General features: G+C 38.2%; 2 protein-coding genes across 3 annotated transcripts in view; one reads left to right on the forward strand and one right to left on the reverse strand.

Moving 5' to 3' along the window:
- The window catches only part of nrm (neuromusculin), a 428,251-nt gene that overhangs the window by 373,981 nt on the left and 32,981 nt on the right, over positions 1-21,289 (reverse strand). The window lies entirely within an intron of this gene.
- Positions 1-21,289, forward strand: part of LOC143302560 (uncharacterized) — a 278,711-nt gene that overhangs the window by 231,470 nt on the left and 25,952 nt on the right. The window contains exon 4 of the mRNA XM_076617796.1: positions 20,345-20,839. Within this exon, the coding sequence (XP_076473911.1) occupies positions 20,345-20,839 (495 nt within the window). The remainder of the gene's footprint in view (positions 1-20,344; positions 20,840-21,289) is intronic.

Raw genomic sequence — 21,289 nt, forward strand, 5'->3', positions numbered from 1 at the left:
AATTCTGAATAAATTACCAACGATCTGGCCAGATCTAATAATCGATATAGTTATTTTATCGCCAAACGATTGTCAAAAAATAACAGAAGGATATCTAGGGCGAGCACGCACGTACTCGTGACACGGTTCGCAAAACAAATAACGCGTAAGTACTTCGCGGCAGGCTAATAAATTTCGAACGGGGCAACGTGACGAAAGCAATTTCATTTGAAGTTTCCAGCTATTTTAATAGGAATTCCAGGAATTTGTTCCTATCCCATACACCGAGTTCTGATCTACGCTACATTTAAGGTTGCGCTCCCGTCGTGCGACCCTGTCCTCGCCTAAAACAATATATCGTCCTGATGCACTTTAGAGATTATAAGGGGCAAGTGTGCGTGTACCGAATACATGCAAAATTGTAGTTAACCTCTGGCTAACACACGCGATACCTAGTCCTAGCCAGAGGAAAAATAAACTCGTTATTTTCTATTTAAAAATTTATTGCGAGCATGAATCATGATTGTAACAAATAAACATCGCTGTTGAGGGGCGAGGAGGAGAAGAGAGAAAATGAAAATTTACACAAATGAAAAACGACGTCGGTAGAGGATTTCACTCGATGCTTTTTCTAATCTGCAAGATATATTATATGTTAACGTGCATGCAAATTATCCTCTGTAAAGGGGAGAAATGAAAGAATAAAAATTATTGATGTTGTGAATGACTCGCGAAAATAATTCGGTATACATTCTAATGCTTGATGGAATTATTTGTTAAGTAAGTCGATAGTTATTTCACGTGTTTTAAAAATTAGATGATAGCCAAAAGTAATATCGAATGTATAACTACTTAACGATTTGATGAGAAGGTTAATAATATTTTACGCGAGTATGTAATTTCGAACTTGTAATTATATATGCGTAGAATCTGCAGATATACCTACATACGAATTCTGATTTCTATTTTTAATACAATTCTATCCATAACTGTATTCGTAATATTGAAAATTCAACGCGATTGTATATTCTTGTATTATCGATATATTATTAAGTATTTATTAAGCTAATGCTTATTAACTTATTTCACCAATGAATCAAATAAACGATACATAAATCGACAAGAGAAACCTCATCAGAAAATCGCAGAAGCCGTTCGTCTAAATTTGATTTTCCAGAATGAGCGATTCCGTTCCATCGATTGAACATGGAGCAACAAAACGCGCAGCGGAAGATCCACTTGTTGGTTCGTTACTGTTCCAGCAATTTTTCTATTTGCTTTCGATCCATCGCTATTAGCGCTTCGCTTAATAAATAAAAATCGATGTATCGCGAGTGGTGGAGCACGCGATGCGTGCACGCCACCATCAATAATTCGCGCTCGACATTAACAACGAATGATCCGGGGAGAGACATCGCGAATCTCTTTGCTTGGTTTAAAAGGTATCGTCAAGCGCAAGCGTAATTTCAAAGATGAAAATAGAGGAGAAGGAAAATTATTGGAATCTCAACGAACGAACGTGAATTGTTTCGAATATTATTATTTCACGATACTCTTTCGAAGTCGGCTGCGATGAAGTCGATGGAGCAAATAAATTAGTGCAAACAGAGTATCGAATCGAGCGTACTCGATCATTTCTGATACGCCTTGTCATGTTTATTTCGAAATCTAGACATTCAGACTGCGTTTCCCTCGATTCGCTCGATTCCCTATCTCTTTTCCTTTTCCTCTTCCCTGTTCCTCGCTTTGTTTCCTTCTTTCTCTCTCAGTCGCGTCATTCGCTGTGTCTGTTTTCTCGCGTAGAACGAACGTTGGCAAACTTTCCATAACGAAGTTTGGCTAGATCTAAACTAACGTAAGTTATTTGACCTCATATCGGTCACTATTGGAAACTCGGTTATACGTTCAACTTCGTCTGATTGGTCCTTCCCGCGTATGCCTCCAGAATAGTTCGCCTAGTCGCGATCGTACCATGGCTGCGATGGAAAACGTGCTTCGATCGAGAGACGATTCTTTTGGGATAAACAATAATCGAAGCGACTAGAGAATCGTTTTCTTCGAGTATTTTTAAGACATGGGAACGATATTGTACGCGAAGATATGTTCCAATAATTTGCCAAATTACATAATTCCCGGTTAAATAAATATACCAAAGCAAAGACTGCAGAGAAATTGTATTCTGAATCTCTTGAAAATCAATGTTTTTAAGATCAAAAAAAGGCGGTTTAGATTTTTGTTTAATTTTATGTTGATGAAAAATACGAAGCACGAGGAAGAAAGGAAAGCAACAACACTTTGGGAAAACATTTTTTCACGTAATAATTCCAGGTTTTCTTGGCAACAATGGCTCGTGACACAGGCAGAACGAGACATTTTCGTAGCATTTCGTGTAAAATAGGACGGTTGACTGGAATAATTGCAGCAATTGCGCCACTTCGACACTGAAATTGCATTGTTGCTCGATGGTGTACGAAACATACGTTGCACGGCTTCCTTGCGGAAGTGTTCGCGCCAAGCTCGCATTACAGGGAAAGCGAAGGGAATTGCATTTAATACCTGCACGCGGTCCAAGTCATAATCGAGCTGGTAAACAGCCGCCATTGCGGACAACGATGAACAAACGAAAAGGGAAACCTCGCGAATAACAGAGATCTCCTCTTGATTTTTACTCGCGTATCAATTTCGTATATTCGCCTTCGTACTTTCGCAATGAGATCTGTTTCCGTGAAACACTCGTTTAGAGTAATTGAAATAACTGTGTCACTGGAGCTGTGTTTTTACGCGACCGTAAATGAGATATATGTTGCCCGTACGTATATATCTCTACGCGGAAGCTTTTGGTTATGTTTCTACGACGAGAAAAAGTAGAGAAAAATGTGCTCTATGAATGGAGGAAAATTCCTATCATCCTAGCTTTTAGATAGCGCGACGCAGTAAAACGATACGTAAGTACCTACTTGCATTGCTGTTTTGTAAACTATAGAAAATTCTCAAGGTATATGTATTTTCTGAATAATATTTTAACTCTCAACTATTAAATATACAGGCGATTTTTTATAGGAAACATTTCGAAACCGGAAACCTTGTAAATCTCATACGCTGCGATCCATCCATGTTTTCGTGTTTTGCGACGACATAAATCCCACTAACGCGCCTTCGTGACAATGAACCGGGAACGCTGATTTATGTCAAATTAATTATAGCAAGCCTAGTTAAAACTGGCTATGAATAATTGATACGTAACGTAATTTTATCGATTTGTATTTTACAATTTTCTAGGTGCCATTTTGCGTGATGTACGAGTTGTTGTCGTGTTCTTGTTGAGAAATCTCTCTCGAATCACCGTGATCATGTTTCAGGTGGTTACTCTGTCGACTTTACATTTTTTATTAGTCTACAGCGCTTAAGACAGGATAAATGAAACATTTTATCTAAATTCGAGAAAGATTGACTTTAAACTTCAAACATAATTTTAATCCAATTAAAACGAACAAAAAATAACGAAACAAAAATTATTAGATAAACGTTCTGTCGCTTTTTCCTAAAATACTGTAATACCTAAGACGTAAATCGTTCGGAGAGAATGTAATTGCAGAGGAGCTGAGTTTTCGCGAATTTTGTAAAGGCTTTCGATCGCGCGACTCGTCCGGCGACAACGTAAAGGCGGAACAAAAGAGAAAAATTCACGACTCGATGCGAAATTACAGTCGCTCATCGTGGTACCCACGGCATTCGACATTCAAATACATCGATCCCAGATACCAAACTATTCGAAGAAATCGACCGTGTGACTGGAAATTCGGTGATCGAACTCCGCGTTGCTCGAGTTCTGGTTCATCGTCGAACGCCAATCACTTTTTATATTTTCGCGATACATCAAATTCCACAAACCTGACGTTGCAGTTCAATTTGCTGTTTTATATCTTTTTTTCCGCTACTGAATCGTTGCTTCGGTGATAATGTGGTTCGTTTAAATGCGACTGATCGACGTTCCTGACTGTCACTGATTTTTCTGTCCTCTCTTTATTGGAAATGTCATTTTACGTAGTAATTTCTCTTCCACCGGTTGTTTTATCGAAACGTATAAAAGTCGAGATGCGACTGGCTACATCGGCATCATTATATAAACATTTGAATCTATACAAAATAATGTGTCAACAGAACGTGTCAAGCATAAGTCTTTCGAAACTAAATAATATATGAAAATGTACGCGATCCTGAAAAATACGCGATCAAAACGATTTAGTATCTACTACCATCTACTCAAATTTACAAACTCACGCGGAAAAACTATATCAAATTTATCTATGTTATTTAAATTTCATTACATTTTCGTCCGGATACCTCAGTTACAGAGAATAAATCCGTGAGTTTATCGAACGACCAAGAACTTATTTAATTCCTGTCTATCTTAGTGACCCGATATACGAAGCAAGGTGTACGATAAAAGCATGTCCCATACGATATTTCCACAGTCAGGTTCCATACGGTTAGAAACAATCGCGGAAATGGATCCTTACTCCGTTAAACCAATATCGCTGCGATGTAACGTCCGCATAAACTACATTTTTACTGCTTCCTGTTCCGATCCATGGCTGAGACAATCATTTTCCAGTCATGATGTCTTTATGCCCGCGTAAGTTCGTTCATAGCTGCATGAACATGTGCCGATGGAAGCGAGTAACGTCGTATCGGATAACGGGGACTGGTGAAACCGATCGTCAGGTGTCTGCAGCTGCGCAACGTTAGAAGTGAAACAGCGTCGAGTCACTTGAAGCGCGAGAACATCGCGCTAATATGCGAACGGAATGAAAACCGTGTCCATAGCTCTGTTCGCATAATGCAAAATTTACGAGGGCAAGGATTTTAAGCAGAAATAATACGAGAGGAAATAGCCGAAAATATGTCGCGTGAGACATGGTTCTCCTGGTGACGCGCATAAAGCAAGTATTTCGTGGTTGGTGTCGAATAATTTGTCAGAGAACTGACAGAACTAGGAACAATTTTTCAGAAATTGCACTACAGAAAGCGCAAAGTAGAAAATTAATCCATTAAGAATTAATCTGGATTGATTAATTTGGAAATTAAAATATTTGAAAGTTTGAATGCTCAACAATTTATACGTTTAAAATTTTTCAAAATTGAATATTTGAAAATTGTTGAAATTTTCAATTATTCGATGGAAACTTTCTTTCTCTTGATTTAACTAATATCCTGTGGATGTTGAGGGTATAAAGGAGGAAAAAATAAAACAGTCGTTGTTCTTCAAAAACAGAATCCTTTGGAGCGGCTATTATTTCTAGAAATCTATTTTAAACTTCATGCGACGGTCTTTTCTACTCACACGTGTACGTATAGAAGAAACCCATTATTTTGGCATGCATTGCTTGAATTTGTACAAGAATATACTGAGATAATCTGTGGTTTTATGACAGTTTTACGTCTTTTGACATCCATCGAAAGCAAGATAAATTTATTTTACAGTCTGTGCTTGTATAGCTTGCACTTCGTATAATGCTTGACTCGTTCACTTAGCACGTTCAACCAGGCGTGACCCAGTGCTAGGTCACGAGCTGTATTTCCGAGAGGTGGCATGACCTATCGCTTGGCTATACTACCACGAATTTCTATGTACTTTAACGCGTAAGGAAATAGTCGAGAGATTCAGAAAAATTTATTTAATGTCTAACGTCTTGTATTGAGATTACAACGATGCAAGAGATTTACACAATACTAAGGAACAAATTGATATTTCTAAAAATGATATCATAAAATTACCTATGTCTTTATCGTTCGATTATTAATTTGTAATTATTCGGAATATTTAATTTACGATATTTTCAAAATATAATTTGTACGTTTTGAATAATCGACGTGAAAGTGTTTATCGATGAAATTACCGAAACGACAGCGTTAAAACAGCAACGCTGTTTAATAATTCGGTGATAGTCACGACTTCCTTCCTCAATTGACAGCGAGACTATTATATTTCTGTGCTTTTAATGAGCTGGAGCAATTATAAATTTTCGTTAGCAGCTGTCGAACGAAGAAAGAAAAACAAAGTAGTATTATATAAACTTTTCGACTCCCATCGCGAGGGCACGAATAAGCGAAACACCGTAAATTCAATTTCGTTTTTGTTTTGTTTCTGTTACTCTGAATCCGAGTCACATGCCTGACCCAAATTCCAAATGTTTACAATTTTAACTTCGTCAGAATGCTGTACCTTTATCCTTTGTCCAACTTTGAATCCCGGCAACCGAGATTTCGGTTTTTATTCCGCTTTAACGTCTCAAATGTACGTGATACGAATTGTCACGACGTTCGTTGAATTTTAACAAACGGAATAAGAATGGCATACTCTCGCAAAGGAATTATATTCCAGAATATCTGCTCGACATGAAACAACTGCGAATGATTTAGGAGATCGATCTTGGAACCTCTACCCTTCATTTATATTTTAACTACGTTTTAATCGAATTTCTCTTCGGAATAGAAACAATTCGGTTTATTCTTTTCACAATTTTCTGCATATTCTGCGCGAATGTTGGCAACGGATTAAGTACAGAATCCAAGGATGGTAAATAATTCAAGGGATTAATTCTGTTACGACTGACCTACTAAACTACACCGTTCCGAATTAAAGATGTAATTTATCTGAGTTTCATCCTGCCTATCCCCATAAAAAGGAAAGCACACGTATAAAGATAAGTATAAAATATACTAGAGGAACAAAATATCCAAGAAAATTGAACGTTCTCAAAAAGGTAATTTCCAACTGGTATACCATCGATCTTTCTTCTAAATAAATCGTACGTCGGAAAATATGCTATTAGTTATACCACAACTACTACACGTTTGATTCTACACGATCCATCCGTCAAAATGATCTGTAAAAATCCATTTCAGCTCTGACAAGCACAAAGCGAACGAATCAGGTATTCACAATTTCCCCGGATATGCCATATTGTTCGTCTAAGCCCGCACGTCATCGTACGCGAGTAAAACGCAGAAATTCCTGCTCGGGGGCTAGTGGAGTGCAATTCCGCGCGTCTGACTATTTTTAAATTCCAAACGGTGTATCCAGTTTCTTAGCGTCGGAGACGGCGAGGATTTTGTAAAAATATAATGAGCCGCTATGCAACGGGGCAGCGTATTAAATTTAATCCGTAACGGAAGACTCGCAAACGCCCTGCAAAGAATCGTCGTCGTCGCGACAAAGAAAAGAGGGTTGCAGGTACGAGGGGAAAAAAGAGACGCGATGAAAGCATCCCGCGCGTATGCAAATGGCTCGGTCGCGCAGCTGCGACGACGACCACGCCATTCTGATTCGCATAGAGCGGCGCGACGAAAGCTCGTAACGATTTTCGTCGTATAAAAACGAACCGAGAGGTATCAGCGCTGGTTTGCTTCTCTCTGCACGTGCACCACTCGCGAACGTTAAATTTGTGTGCGAGATTTGTAGGGTAGAGCTTTTCGCGGCCTCGAGGATTTCGGTGAATATGCACACCGTGCACCTCGCGTTTTTCGTACGTTCCTCTATGACACTTAACCCGTCACAGCGTTGAAACTCGCGCCGCCCAGCGTTACGCGCGCCCTTCCGCAAGGATTCAGCCGCGTTTGACGATCTCTTTTAAGATCGCTATAACCGCGAACGGCCAAGTAACCGCGTTTGACAAGCCGCGTTTGTAAGTCAGGAAGTGTTCGTTCTCGACTCGATGGTTGGAAACGAGAGTTGCGATCGAGAAGCTACCACATATCAACTCTGTAATAAAAAAATCATACGAATCTTTGTGTAATTGTAATTAGGATTAATCGTGGTTGTTAATTGTAATTAGGTTAATCGTGGTGGATTGAGTATTATTTATAACGATTAGAATGTTAATAAGACCCAATAAACGAAATTGTAACATAGAAATTCGCTTGTAGTTTCAATAACATTTTTCTATACGTCTAAAGAGCATTTTTGTCTGGAAATTCGTTCTGTCCGTAGGACAGCTACAAAAGAAACGTCGGAAGGTAAATCGTTGATAAGCAGGGGAGAAGTGACGTATCAAACGGCAAAAGGATGTTTTTTTCTTTTAGCTGCGATACTTATCATCGAAAGGAACTTCATCTTCTTCGTCGTCTTCCTCAGTTTATCGATCGTTCGACGCTTTCGTCCTATGTTTTTTATGATGTAAGAAATAGCGTATCAGAGTTGAACGTTTATTAGACTACTACATAAATTCCACCCGTTGACTTTTCGCCGGGTATAAAACGAGAATCTTATCTCTTTTTAAAACCAGCTTAAATATCTAGTACGTAGATGTAAAGAGAAACCCTAGTAAACTACGACTCTTTTAATTTTGAATTTATAGAACGAGTTTATTAGCGAATAAGAAAGTAGTTTCTTAGGACGAAAATTTATTTTCCCCTCGTTCCCCGGTATAATATAATAATTTTAATATTTCATATTTTATTTGCGTCTGTGTAATTTTTTATCTCTGTAATTTGTAATTTTGTAATATCCATAGACATTATGCTCCATTATACTTAACACGATTTCGATGCTCATATCTTTCAATGAACCTTTATACTGCCGTGCTTTAGCACCGCCCTCAGATATTTCGCGAAATTATTCCGAACTTTCACCTTGCCAAATTACCTTTACCACAACATGACCATTCCTGGTTCGCACGATGTCCGCGCAGTGATAATATTTAAATAGAAATCGCCCTATTCCATATACGCATATATTATAAGTTGTCCGAAGAGTTTCTTTCGTTTCATAAGGTGATAATAGACGAACAACAATTTCTGTTTTATATTTTATTGAATCAGGTATGATCCATTTCGTTGCATTTCTATTATTACGTTCGTGTATAATTCAATAAATCAATATAAAACAAAAAACATTGTGCGTCTATTATTTCCTTATGAAACGAAAGAAACTTTTCGAACAACCTAATACAATCGATAAAATATACGTTGCTGCGAAATCTATTAATTTGCATGATCAGATCGAATAAAAGAAATAATAATATCTCGATATTGCTTGTATTAACTTGTTAAAGGATAATGTTGCGTTGATGCAAGATTTCATTTGCAATTTCTTTTCAATGGATGTAACTGCATATATTGTTAGATTCTATTTTTTAACATTGTAGTTACGAAAAGTAATTTCAAGAATTCGCTTAATACCTTTTGCGTTTCAATGCCACGTAAATTGTACAATTTTATGGGATTTCAAGAAATTGAAACACTCATAACATTATGCTAAATTATATCGCTTGGTACTTAATGGATTAAAAAAATGTGTAGATTAAAATTTCCTAGAGACGAAGAATATTCTGAAAGACCACTCTCCATTAACAGTGGTAAACTCAAAGTATTAATTGCAAATACATAATTCACAGAGTACAGCGTGTCAGCAGAAATATCAAAAGTGTCAAAAACTATTATCCACGAGAATTTATCCAACTTATGCTACTATATGGTTTCCTTTTACCAAAAAATCGTACTTTCAGTCGATACGTGGCCAATACGAAAAAAATCAGGGAAACATAAAAAACGCAGGTTTTTAATAGTAAGCAGTTACTATTCGAGCAAAAATTTCGACGCAATTGTAACATTGGCCAAAATAAAATGCGGCGAATGTACTCCCATTGCGTTGCAGATTTATCTAAAATCGATAAATCCGCTCTAAGGAATATTCCTACCGATACGTATTCTTCGACAATCGATATCGTAGAACACTCGAGTAATGAACTCGACATTTCTTTAATGAAATTTTCCAAGAGCCGATCTATGACCGATTCATCGATCCAGGAATCGCCGTAAAAGGTACGAGCAAAAATTGTATCGAGTCTGGATGACAGGACGATACATTTCCGGAATCGTTCCGACATTTAAAGCGGACATTCGCTCTGTGCAGTTTGCGAATTTATCGTGCCATAAAAGGGATCAAAAGTTCACGCGAAGTTTGGGTCGGCGTGGTTTAGCTGCAGATCTATGATCCTCGGGAAAACGTAAGTAGTCCAATTGGACGAGATCAATTAGGACAGATGGGACTAATGCGAACAGGGTCGTGGATAACTCGTAGGATCGTAGAGATGGTCGTAAGACCATATTGAAATTCACAGGACCAAATGAAGCTATCTGTTACAGAAAGAATGACGTACAGTGTGGTAGGTTATTTGAATCACCTAAGCTTCAAATCTAAAAATTCAATCTTGAACTTCGTATAGAATAATCAAACTGGTTGTGATATGTCGGTTATAAAAAGTATTTGCACATATCCTTCGCAAGGAAGCGTTTTTTTATCAAGTATCACATTTCGTAATGTGATATTAAATTTTCGTATGGTACGAAAGTACTATAAAAATGATATGACGCCAATTATGCTTTGACTCGACTAATTAACGTTCAAACGCTTCAATAAATAAAGTGGTGTACAAATATTTTTTATGAAATCATATATTACGAGGCATCAATAGCCTTTTATGCATTAACGACAGAATTAAAAAATATCGTCTACTTTTAAAAATATCGTCTAACCAAACACGAGAAGATGACTTGAATAATTCTGTGATAAGATTATTTGGACCAGCGAGAAGGTATTACATAAAAACTAATAAAACAAGGGGAAAAGTAGATTTGAAAAATAAAATAACATACATCGCTGAACGATGATAATTTTAACCGAAAATATTATCCGCTTGAACAAATTTTCCTCTTGGTTTTTGAAACTTTCTGATTTAACTTCTCTCCGAAACAAATTTATTACCATTCTCGATTTATTAATATTTTAATTATATAAATAATCGTACCTGTTCTTTTTTTCCTTTTGCGATTCTCTGCGTATTCCGTACAAATGTTATTCCGGATAATGTAAAATGTAAGTAGTCCAATTGAACGAGATAATTTAGGACAGGCGCGGCTAATGCAAGAGCAGGATCACGGATAACTCGCGTGGACTTGAAAATGCTGTATAAATCAGACTAGGCGAGTTTCGAATCACTTTGACCGACCGTAGTGCCATATGGAAATCCGCAGAGCCAAATGAAGCTGTCTGTTACAGAAATCGCATTAGCATGGAAATCCCCAGTTCACAGACAACTTCTGTTTGTGTGTAATACACATAGTATGCTTGCGTTTGGCTAAGTGTATACATACGCGTGCAAAGGGCATCGTACGCTGCATCGTTCGTCGAGATTATTGCTTTGATTATGCATCTTCGAGGCGAGGGAACAAAGATCGCGTTTCCATGCGAACACGACACGACGTCGCGGACCTTCGAATTCTGAAATTCGTTTCCATTCTCTGAGTCCCGGTTTAGCCACAAGGATTCCACCGATGTATGTGTTTGTATCCTGAATGACGTTGTTGCGCTAAATTACTGCTCGTTATGGGCGTAATTTGGCTGTCCTTACGACGTGGAAGCTGGGGCGCCGCATCGTATAGAAGTCTGCACGTACGTAACTGTGTTACTGTGTGTGTTTGAAAATGAATTAGCGGTTGTTCTCGTTAGAGGCATAACGGACACTGGGTATGTACAAAAGTTACATTTCGGAAACAAGATGAACAGAACAATTCTTTTCGTAGATTATTAAATATACACACAAAAGTATTCGAACGCCTGTAGATATTTTACGAATATTCACAATCGTAACATTTTCATGAATATATTACGCGCGTCGTAAGAAACATTTTGAAATTTTTATAATTGAGCCACTCGAAATTTTCGAATTTACCTTAGAATTTACTTTTAGAAATAAGTAGTTTGTCTTTTGGCAATGGAATATTAATCGAGTACTTACGTGATGAAATTAAGAAATTAATAAAAACCGGAGATGATCATTTTTAAGAGGCTTAGTCGTTCCTTTACTATTCACAGAGTACGTGGCTTAATATTTAAATGACCGGCAGCGTATATCACTGCTTAGACGATCAAACATTTAATACAAGAGGTTTCCGCATTTCATTTGCATAGCCTAAAATGAAGCGTATAAAGATTACCAGACGCGTTTTCCTGACTGAATTAACGTCTCCGGTTAATGGCAGCTTGTGGGTTTAAGCATCCTCCAATTTCTCCTTCTCTCTGTTTCTCTATCTTCAATTCGCATCAACGTTTTACGACTGTAAAGGTTAATAATAGCAGCTTGATTGCCACGTTAAAATGTTTTCCACGCTGACTGTTTCTACGATAATAATTGTACTTTCTATTATCTCAGTTTCGTATGTTCGTCGCGACAAAATTAACTGCGCTATTGTTGCGAAAAGGATCCCCGCGAATTTATCTGCTCATGGACTATAGTAGCTCGTCTAGCTTCGGCTAATTCAATTTCTTTCCTCCGACTTACGCCTTCAAGTTTTCTACCGTAGACACCAGCCCCAATTTCAGATCCACTCGTTTCGCGATAAAGGCTGACACGATCTTCAATTTGAACGTAGAGTGTTTTTACTTGTATATCGTAACTTACGCTAAGTTTTGAATGTAGTTTTAGTTTCTAAAAGCAAATGAGATAGGCGAGAGAACGATTATTTTAAAAGACGCTTTCAGTTTAATTTTGTACAATTCTACGTACTAGATACAAGGATTATATCAATACAATCGTGTTCTATATTTGAACGTGTATGAGAAATTTATGTACCCTGAGTATACTAATTTTATTTGTGCTTTTAGACGGTGTTTTACACCTATCGATGGATAATTTTGATTATTTTATTTAATTAATTATTACACCTTTCAATTCAAATTGAAGAATGCTCATCGACGAGAAAACGATGTGTTTACAAATAGGAAAACAACGATTAATATTCCATTGCCAAAAGACAAACTACTTATTTCTAAAAGTAAATTCTAAGGTAAATTCGAAAGGCAGTATCTGGTAACATCAATGATTATCAGTTGATTGGCTCTTTCGAGTGGTTCAATCATAAAAATTTCAAAATGTTTCTTACAACGCGCGTAATATATTCATGAAAGTGTCATGATTATGGATATTCGTAAAATATCTACAGGTGTTCGAATACTTTATATTTAATAATCTACGAAAAGAATTGTTCTGTTCATCTTGTTCTGTCGAGGTTGACTGATAGAAGAACGAGTGGATGAATTTGTAATAGAAAAGTATATTGAAATAAATAAAGATATAAGTATAAGTATAGTGTATGCTGATCCAGATTCTCACTCTTACAGTGTTACAATACAATAGAAAAAAGTGCTATGATAGACAGCACGTTCATATATTTACAGCAAAGGACATTACCAAAAAGTTGATCTCGTAGCTCTAGCTGAAGGCTGCAAAAAACAGCGATAGAAATATACTTATAGCTCTTTTGTTTCTAGACCTTGTAAACCAAAACATAATTTATATTCAAGGCCACAATAATATAGACCTCTCCTCATTTCGAATTTCTCGTTTCACTAAATTCTATTCTCTTCGTAACAACAGTCTCTAGGTCACGAATATACAAAAGTAAAGATGTAGAGTTTTTCTTAAAGTAATTACTTCAACATTTTTCTATCTCCGGGTATATATAATATTTCGAGCACGAGTAAGATATCTCATCAAATCGATCGTGTCCTTTTCAAGCACCAGAGCTTTCACGCTTTATTATTTGCCGTCGATCTAATTATCCAAATAAACATAATTCTCTAGCTCTCGTAATATCAACATCATATAAGAGCTGGAAGAATTCGTTGAAATATTTACCAACATTCTATGTTAATCCTATTTTCGATTCAGACGTCTCTGCACTTTATTTTTACGCTCGCCACGTCGATGTAATTAGAAGTCAGACGTTATACGACGAAATGCAAATGCAACGAGCGCAAACTACCCGCTTGGTTCTACGATATTTTTAATGGCCACTATTTTCCACGCTACTGAACAATAGTCATCGCGATCATTTAGGTCAGCAAGGTATTAATATTTGCCGAAACCACGCGAATTTCGATGCAGAATCTTTTTAAGCTTTTTGTAGACATTAATGTTACTTATTATTTGCCGATGCTCTCTGTTTCGTTCTTTTAAACGCTGCGATCAAGAAAATTCTATCGAACATCGTGCTGAAACGTTCAGCGAAATTTGCACTGAAAATCGTTCTCGTTTCGCATTGTACGGCAAGAAAATGGTCTCCGATATAGGAAATCGTCTGTAATCGTCCATGAACATTTTATTCCAATTTTTCTTCTGTGTAGGAAGCTGAATTAAATTCTCTACAGTGGAGTTAGGAAGATTTAATATTAACTTGCAAATATTCATCTCATTATCAGTTTTTTATTCTTCCAAACGATAATTGGAACATTCAACCTACACAAATGTACGCAAGTACTGCAAAGTAAAGAAACATGTCACATAATGTCTCTCGAAAAAATTTGTTGAACAGATGATATAGAAAATTAAAATGTAAAATATGTAAATAATGTTAAAATATAAAGACGTAAAATATTTTCGAAGACTTTCAAACACTCGTCTTATTTTCTATTTCACGCAAACACTTTCTGGGAGGTGTGTAGGAACAAACAGAAAATTGTCGCAAAAATCGAAACTCCAGTGAATCACCTATTTAATTTCGTACGTCAACTTCATAATCAAATTAAACTCGACAATTACGATTCGCCGGATACAGTGAGTTGTCTTTGCAATCATTGTGATTCGGCTAGCACGCTAATGGATCAGGCGTCAATAACGTCACCGAAACTGCGACAATTTGTTGTAAACCCGGAAAACGTGAACGCGAACCACGTCAAACATCTGTTTCGCGATGAATGCTACTCGTATGCTAATTAAAATCGGTTCGATGAAATTAATAGTACCAGCAACTGTCATTGACCAGCCAACTAACATGAATTTTTACACGAAAAGTATTCTCATCTTTCTTTTAACCTCCTAAATGACAGTCTTTAAATTTAAACTGCATCAGCTTTTTCGCCGTTCCGACCAACTCGCCTGCGCGTGAAAACGCGCTTCTAACTTTTCTAATTTATAGCGCGCCAATTACGAAACGCAATTTCATCGTGTTCCACCGTAATATGCCAGAATTCTCATTGCCAGTTCGTAAAGTAAGCTGCTTTTAAAAAGTCATTCTTATGATTCCGGCGTGAAAAACCGACAACTCTCGTTATCAACGGCTAAATTCTAATTAATCGTGGCCAGCATAGGTCGAATCACGCTTCTCGCTGCTTGGATAATCGCATCAGAACGTAGGTGGAAATTAGCCCTTCGCCGTTTCAATTCGGTGAGCCACGTTCGGTGAGTATTGTTAGAGAGAATCGTATATAAGGGTCCGAATTCGGATTCCTGTGGATATGGAGGAATGCTTATTTCGGTTATTGCAGCATTACGAACGACATGGAGAATTTGGTACTGAAATTTCATATCGTTTTTGATTATGTAGAGAGAGCCATTCGATAATCTTAAAAATTATACGCATTTCAATGAGAGATGAAATATTTACACGCCATTGTAATTATTACTGTATTTACATACTAATTATGATAAATTTTGGATTATTTAATAGTATAATTTCATATTTCGTATTAAATTACGTCATTGTTTATCATTTAATAGTAGGTATCGTTTCGTGTCATTTCATACGACTTTAAAAATTTGATAGAATCGGAGTAGATTTGCTAAAAAGACACATTGTATCTGTGTCGTAATTCTGAAATTCATAATATCCCGTTATGCGTCCATGCGAAATAAAGAATACAAGGAACGAAGAATGTGGAAAAACGAAAATTGTAACAAGTGATACGTCTGGATCTCTTAATTATTAGGAAGGATTGTTCGATAATCTTACAAGTTACTGCATTCGACATTATTTGCATGCTTCTAAAATTCATAATTTTATATCTACATGAAATTGAGAATGAGACAAATCAAATAGATTTTGAAAAAGCTTCGCAAAAGTACTGTAAACGTACGACACTTTAGAATTTCCAAGATATGTCGGTAATGTCTTATCTTGCATGGCATTAAAAATCATTGTGTGACGGATTACCTTGACATATATGACAAAAATAGAAGAAATAAAAAGTCCTTTGCCGTCGTTCTACAAGCAGAACGGTAATAAAAATTGATAGTGTGCTATGGTAGCGTAGTATCGATTATGAAACGCCATATTATATATAAAACGCGTGAAAAAAGAAAACGCTTTATGAAAAAATATTAACTAATAACGACAGAGACAGTCTATAAACCTACAAATATGCCAAACGTCAACAAAAAATCGGCATCCTGCACTAAAAATATACTTATGCGATGAGATATTTATCTCATATGAATATTGCAAAACAACAACAACCCTTGACTCGTTTATCGATGGTTATCTTATTTTCCCACTGACATTGAGAAACACCGTGTTAGTCTCTGGTAACGCGTCAGTTTACTCTCTAATAAGCAGGCGCGACGCAAACGAAGGCGAAACGGAGACGAAGAGAAAGAGAACCGTCGAGGAAGGAAAAGAGAGAGAGAGAGAGAGAAAGAGAGAGAGAAGGTAAATGAGGAAAGCTGCGAGCTTATCGTGAGCACAAGACTCATACACGAAGCCTCCACCTATTCATTTAGGGTCGTTTTAAGTTATAATAACAGTCAGAATCACGTGTCACGCGTGAGCGAACTGGCGAGGCCACGCGCGCAAACTTCATCCGTGCCTGCTTGTAATTGTTAACAAATAGTAATGGCGGACCGTTATCAAACCCTTAATTACGGGTTCGTGAAAAATTGAAAGGGACGAAGGGGCGGCCATCAACTCAGGCTCGTTCCCAGCCATGTTTACGACGCTAAAGCGCGAAACTTTATTCGAGGTTCGCGTTTCAATTTTCCGGTTGCTTAAAAATTCATCTGGCTGACTGGATACGAGCAACGTGGATGTCAGAGAACGTTTGTTTGAATAATTCAACAGTTTCAACTCCGATATATACCCTTCAATTAGTTGATTGAGCTTACTCGTATTCGGTTTTGTTAATGAAAATAATTCTCCTTTTTCCAATTTTTGTTCTTTCGGTAATGAACTCTGGAAAATTGGTAATATTTCTGACAGTCGTTATTAAGTAAGTTCTACAGAGTATTTAATGAGATCGGATGGAAATTTATCATAAACTTTTATTACACGGATAATGAAATCGCGATCATAATTCACTGCATTATTACTTGCAGCTGAATGCAGCAACTGAAAAAAGTATGGGAAATTATGTTACGAAAGAATGTCGTTTTGAAACTTATATTAGATCTGTCTTGTAAACGAAAGATTGTATTCGTGTATTGATAAGAAATCGATCAAATATTATTGAATACTCGGTTGGTCCTCGTTTGGAATAATAAAAAGATCGAACGGATTACTGCGACAATAATTAATAAACTGCTAATTGTGTAATAACACTTGCCCGAACAATCCAATATTATCCACATATTATCCATATGATTAAGATCAGTAATGCAGATACTTATTATCTCGAGTTCTTCTTAACGACTACAGAAAATAAAGTTATGCGAATAATTTCAAAGTAAACAGATGATAATTAATTAGAAGTGTGAACGGGAAATTTATTTCTCGTACGATCTTTTACCAACACACGTAGTTCAGATAAGATTTGATGTATTGCATAGAGTTAAGCTACGTCAAGAATAAGATTAAATCACGTTTCGTGTAAATAAACCTGATATTAATCATTAACAGTCTCTCGTTATACAATTATCCTTAACCAATAATTATTTCAAAATCCTATCGTCTTTTTGCGTCTAACAAATTTTTGTTCTTTGCATATATTGGATCGCAAGCTTGCATGGAAATAAAGTTCTGTTTGATTAATCGACTCCTTGATATTTAAATTCATCGTCACGTTTTATATGAAAACAGTAGATGCCTTAATATCTAGGAACGACGTTATTAACAAATTATTGTGTAAATTTTCATTAAATTTTCATCGACATGGTCGGTAGAAACGTGTATTTAACCACTGTGTTCAGCAGAAACTGTATCGTAGCTCGTACGAGAATACTTCGAGCGCTACAGATACGAAGTTATAAAATTCCTGGCAAATACTGTGTCTAACCGCAGTATTCATGGGAATGTTGCATAAATGGTTCATTATAATAACCCACTTTATTTAGCCCAATAAATTCATCTCTGGAATAAGCGTCGTCTCTATTTTTACAAATAAATATTCGTCGTACTTTCTCGAAACGTATAACGCTATTCGCGGTGGAAACGACGACATATTTCTCTGGGTAACAAATCGATAGGAGGGAGAAGGCATCCTAATCAACGAGAATTCTCCAGTAGGAACAACTCCGTCACTTAAAACGGAAAAAGCGTTAGCACGTAGCGTTTCGTTTGTCTTGTTAGAGCTAAAATTTTCGCTACAGAATTTTCTACCGCGAGTTTTCGCTGTCGTTACGCTGCTCCAAACAGTTACAGAATCTCGTGTCCGGAAAATCAAGCGGGGATTAAGGTTCAGAATTTGAACCGAAGCACGGTCGACGAAAGGAGCGACGAAACACGACAGTCGTGTAAATTCTCGTGCTCTTATTAGCACATTTGTCGAGAGTAAGAAACTTGGCTACGATTGCTCGGTGAATGTTATTCGATAAACATTTCTGATCATTTCGCACTCAAGGCAGTAGAGCGTTGTTTGTGTATATTACACTTGTTTTATTTTGAAGATAAATATGAGAGGTTGAAGTTACATATTCCTTTCCTGAAACCATAAATTGTCGGTGTATTAATATTATTTTACGTACGCAGTTGATAAGAATTTCTTCGTTGTTATTGTTTTCGTTTGTTCGAAAGAAATTGCAGTTATTAAGAGACAAACAAAGTTTACAATATGCAAAATTGCGAAATTTCATGCCATAGTTGAGCTTATATCATTGGATCAATTGTAATAAAATCTCCACTGAACACTCTGTAGCGGCACACGAGTCAGGACAATTCAAATCCTGTTGTTGTTTTGCCTCGGAGTCTCAAGACCGTTAGGTTACAAGTAATGTAAAAACGAATGAACTCCGGGCAAAACAATGTCGCCGCTACATACAACCGTCAAACGTAGACAAATTCAAATTTTCTGGTTCTCCTCCGACCAGTATAAATAAAGGGACGCGATCACGAGCGCGAGAGTTGTCGAACAGTGTCGAAGAGTATCAACGTGTAAACAAGTATCGAAGTGATCTACGGAGTTTCTGCGAGTATTTATCGGGTGTTTATTCCGCAACTTATATTTGTACCAATGACTCACATTCGTCTGTTATTTATATATTTATTCAAAAATATATTTGACGGATTGCGACAGCAGTTTCGCTCTCGTTATTTCGTTCAACCTAATAATTCTCCACATGGGTGACCCCGACGTGATCTTCAGATAGCGAAATTAGTATTGTGAGACTGTGCGCGTTAAAGATGTGGAAACAAAACGCTACGGTTACGACTTCGCAAACAATCCGCGTGCCACCACTGAAGCCGCAGAAGATCGTATTTTGGTTCTCTTTATTTGAGACACAGCTCGCGGCGACGGGAGTCAAGGATGACGAAGAGAAAGCCACCGCCCTGCTCGGGTGCCTCGAATCGAAATATTTAGAGCGAATTGAGGATATCGCGCTGGATCTCCCGACCGACGAACAGTATGACCGATTAAAGACGAGCTAATACGGAGCCTGGCCGAGTTCGACAGCGAACGGGTAAAGAGGCTGGTAGAAAACGAAGTAATGGGCGACAGGAAGCCGTCCCAATTCTATCACGATCTGAAGAAACTCGCCAGTCCCTTCGCGTCGGAGCAGTTTATCCTTATTCTTTGGAAAAATCGGCTACCCAATCGCATACGGTATGTTTTGGCGGTGATCGACGACACAAAACCGGAAAGACTAATTCAGGCCGCGGATACAGTGGAGGAAGCCTGTACTGAAAATGACCAGCGCGCGTCCGGCATCTCAGCCGTTAGCAGTCGAGAGGTACAAAACGTCGGATCGGCCGATTTTATCAGCGCATTTCGCGAAGAAACGAAGCAACTTTATTCGAGAATTGACGCGTTGAGCTTTAATGGTTATTACCACGCGTTGTACCGCGAAAGTGCGCGAAAGTGTAGATCCCCGTGCAGGTGGAAGCAGGGAAACGGGATCAGCGTCCGTAAACGCGGCGAACGTCGACGGCTTGGGAACCCGCAGCATTTTTATTCGGGACCAGCGAACAAATGTCGCGTATCTAATAGACACTGGTGCCGACACGTGCGTCTATCCGCGCAACAAGGTGCGTGGACCCGCGAACAAAAGCGATTACCAACTGTTCGCGGCGAATGGAACCCGTATCGCGACATATGGGACTATCACCTTGTCCCTCGATCTGTTCCTGCGTCGAGATTTTAAATGGCTTTTTGTGATAGCCGACGTGAAAGCGCCCATCATCGGCGTCGATATCCTGAGCCATTACGGGTTACTCGTCGACCCGCGAAACAAACGTCTACTAGACAAGACCACGCAGCTGTCCACCAGAGGATTCGCTGCCTCGGCCGACGTAGGATCCATCAAGACCATCGACGAGGAATCACCGTACCACAGATTATTATCGGAATTCCCTGCTTTAACGCGACCGCTCGTCTTCCGGCGAAGTTCTGTAAGGCATGGTGTGCAAGCATCTTATCTGCACGACACCCGGAACTCCCGTCCATACCTCAAGCTGGCGAAGGCGGAATTCGAAGTCATGATCGAGCAAGGCGTGATGCAGCCATCGCGAAGCCCGTGGGCATCACCCTTACACATCGTACCCAAGAAGGACGGAGGAATTCGACCGTGTGGCAACTACCGGGCAATGAAAGCCCGTGCTATTCCAGATAGGAACACACCGCTGCACATGGAGGACTTCGCGCAGAATCTGTATGGTAAGCGCATCTTTTCCAAAATTTACCTCGTTCGCGCTTACCGTCAAATTTCGATCGCGCCGGGAGACGTACCGAAAACTGCGATTACTACACCTTTCGGTCTGTTCGAAGCGGCTAGCATGATGTTTGGGCTTCGAAACGCCGACCAAACGCGTCAAAGATTCGTGGACGAAATCACGAGAGGTCTCGATTTCGTCTACGCTTATATTGATGATTTTTTAATCGCGTCTGATACCGAAGAACGACACCGCGATCACTCGCGGATTTTGTTCAAACGCCTCGAATATGGGGTCGTTATAAATCTCGCAAAATGTGAATTTGGCGTGCGCGAAATTCAATTTCTCGGCTACACCGTCACTGCGGAGGGGATAAAACTTCTAGCTGAACGCGTTGACGCGATAATTAAAGTATCGTTATCCGCGACCGTTAAAGAACTGCGAAGGTACCTCG

Source organism: Bombus vancouverensis, chromosome 4 (assembly GCF_051014615.1).
Source record: "Bombus vancouverensis nearcticus chromosome 4, iyBomVanc1_principal, whole genome shotgun sequence".
Classification (NCBI taxonomy): Eukaryota; Metazoa; Arthropoda; class Insecta; order Hymenoptera; family Apidae; genus Bombus; species Bombus vancouverensis.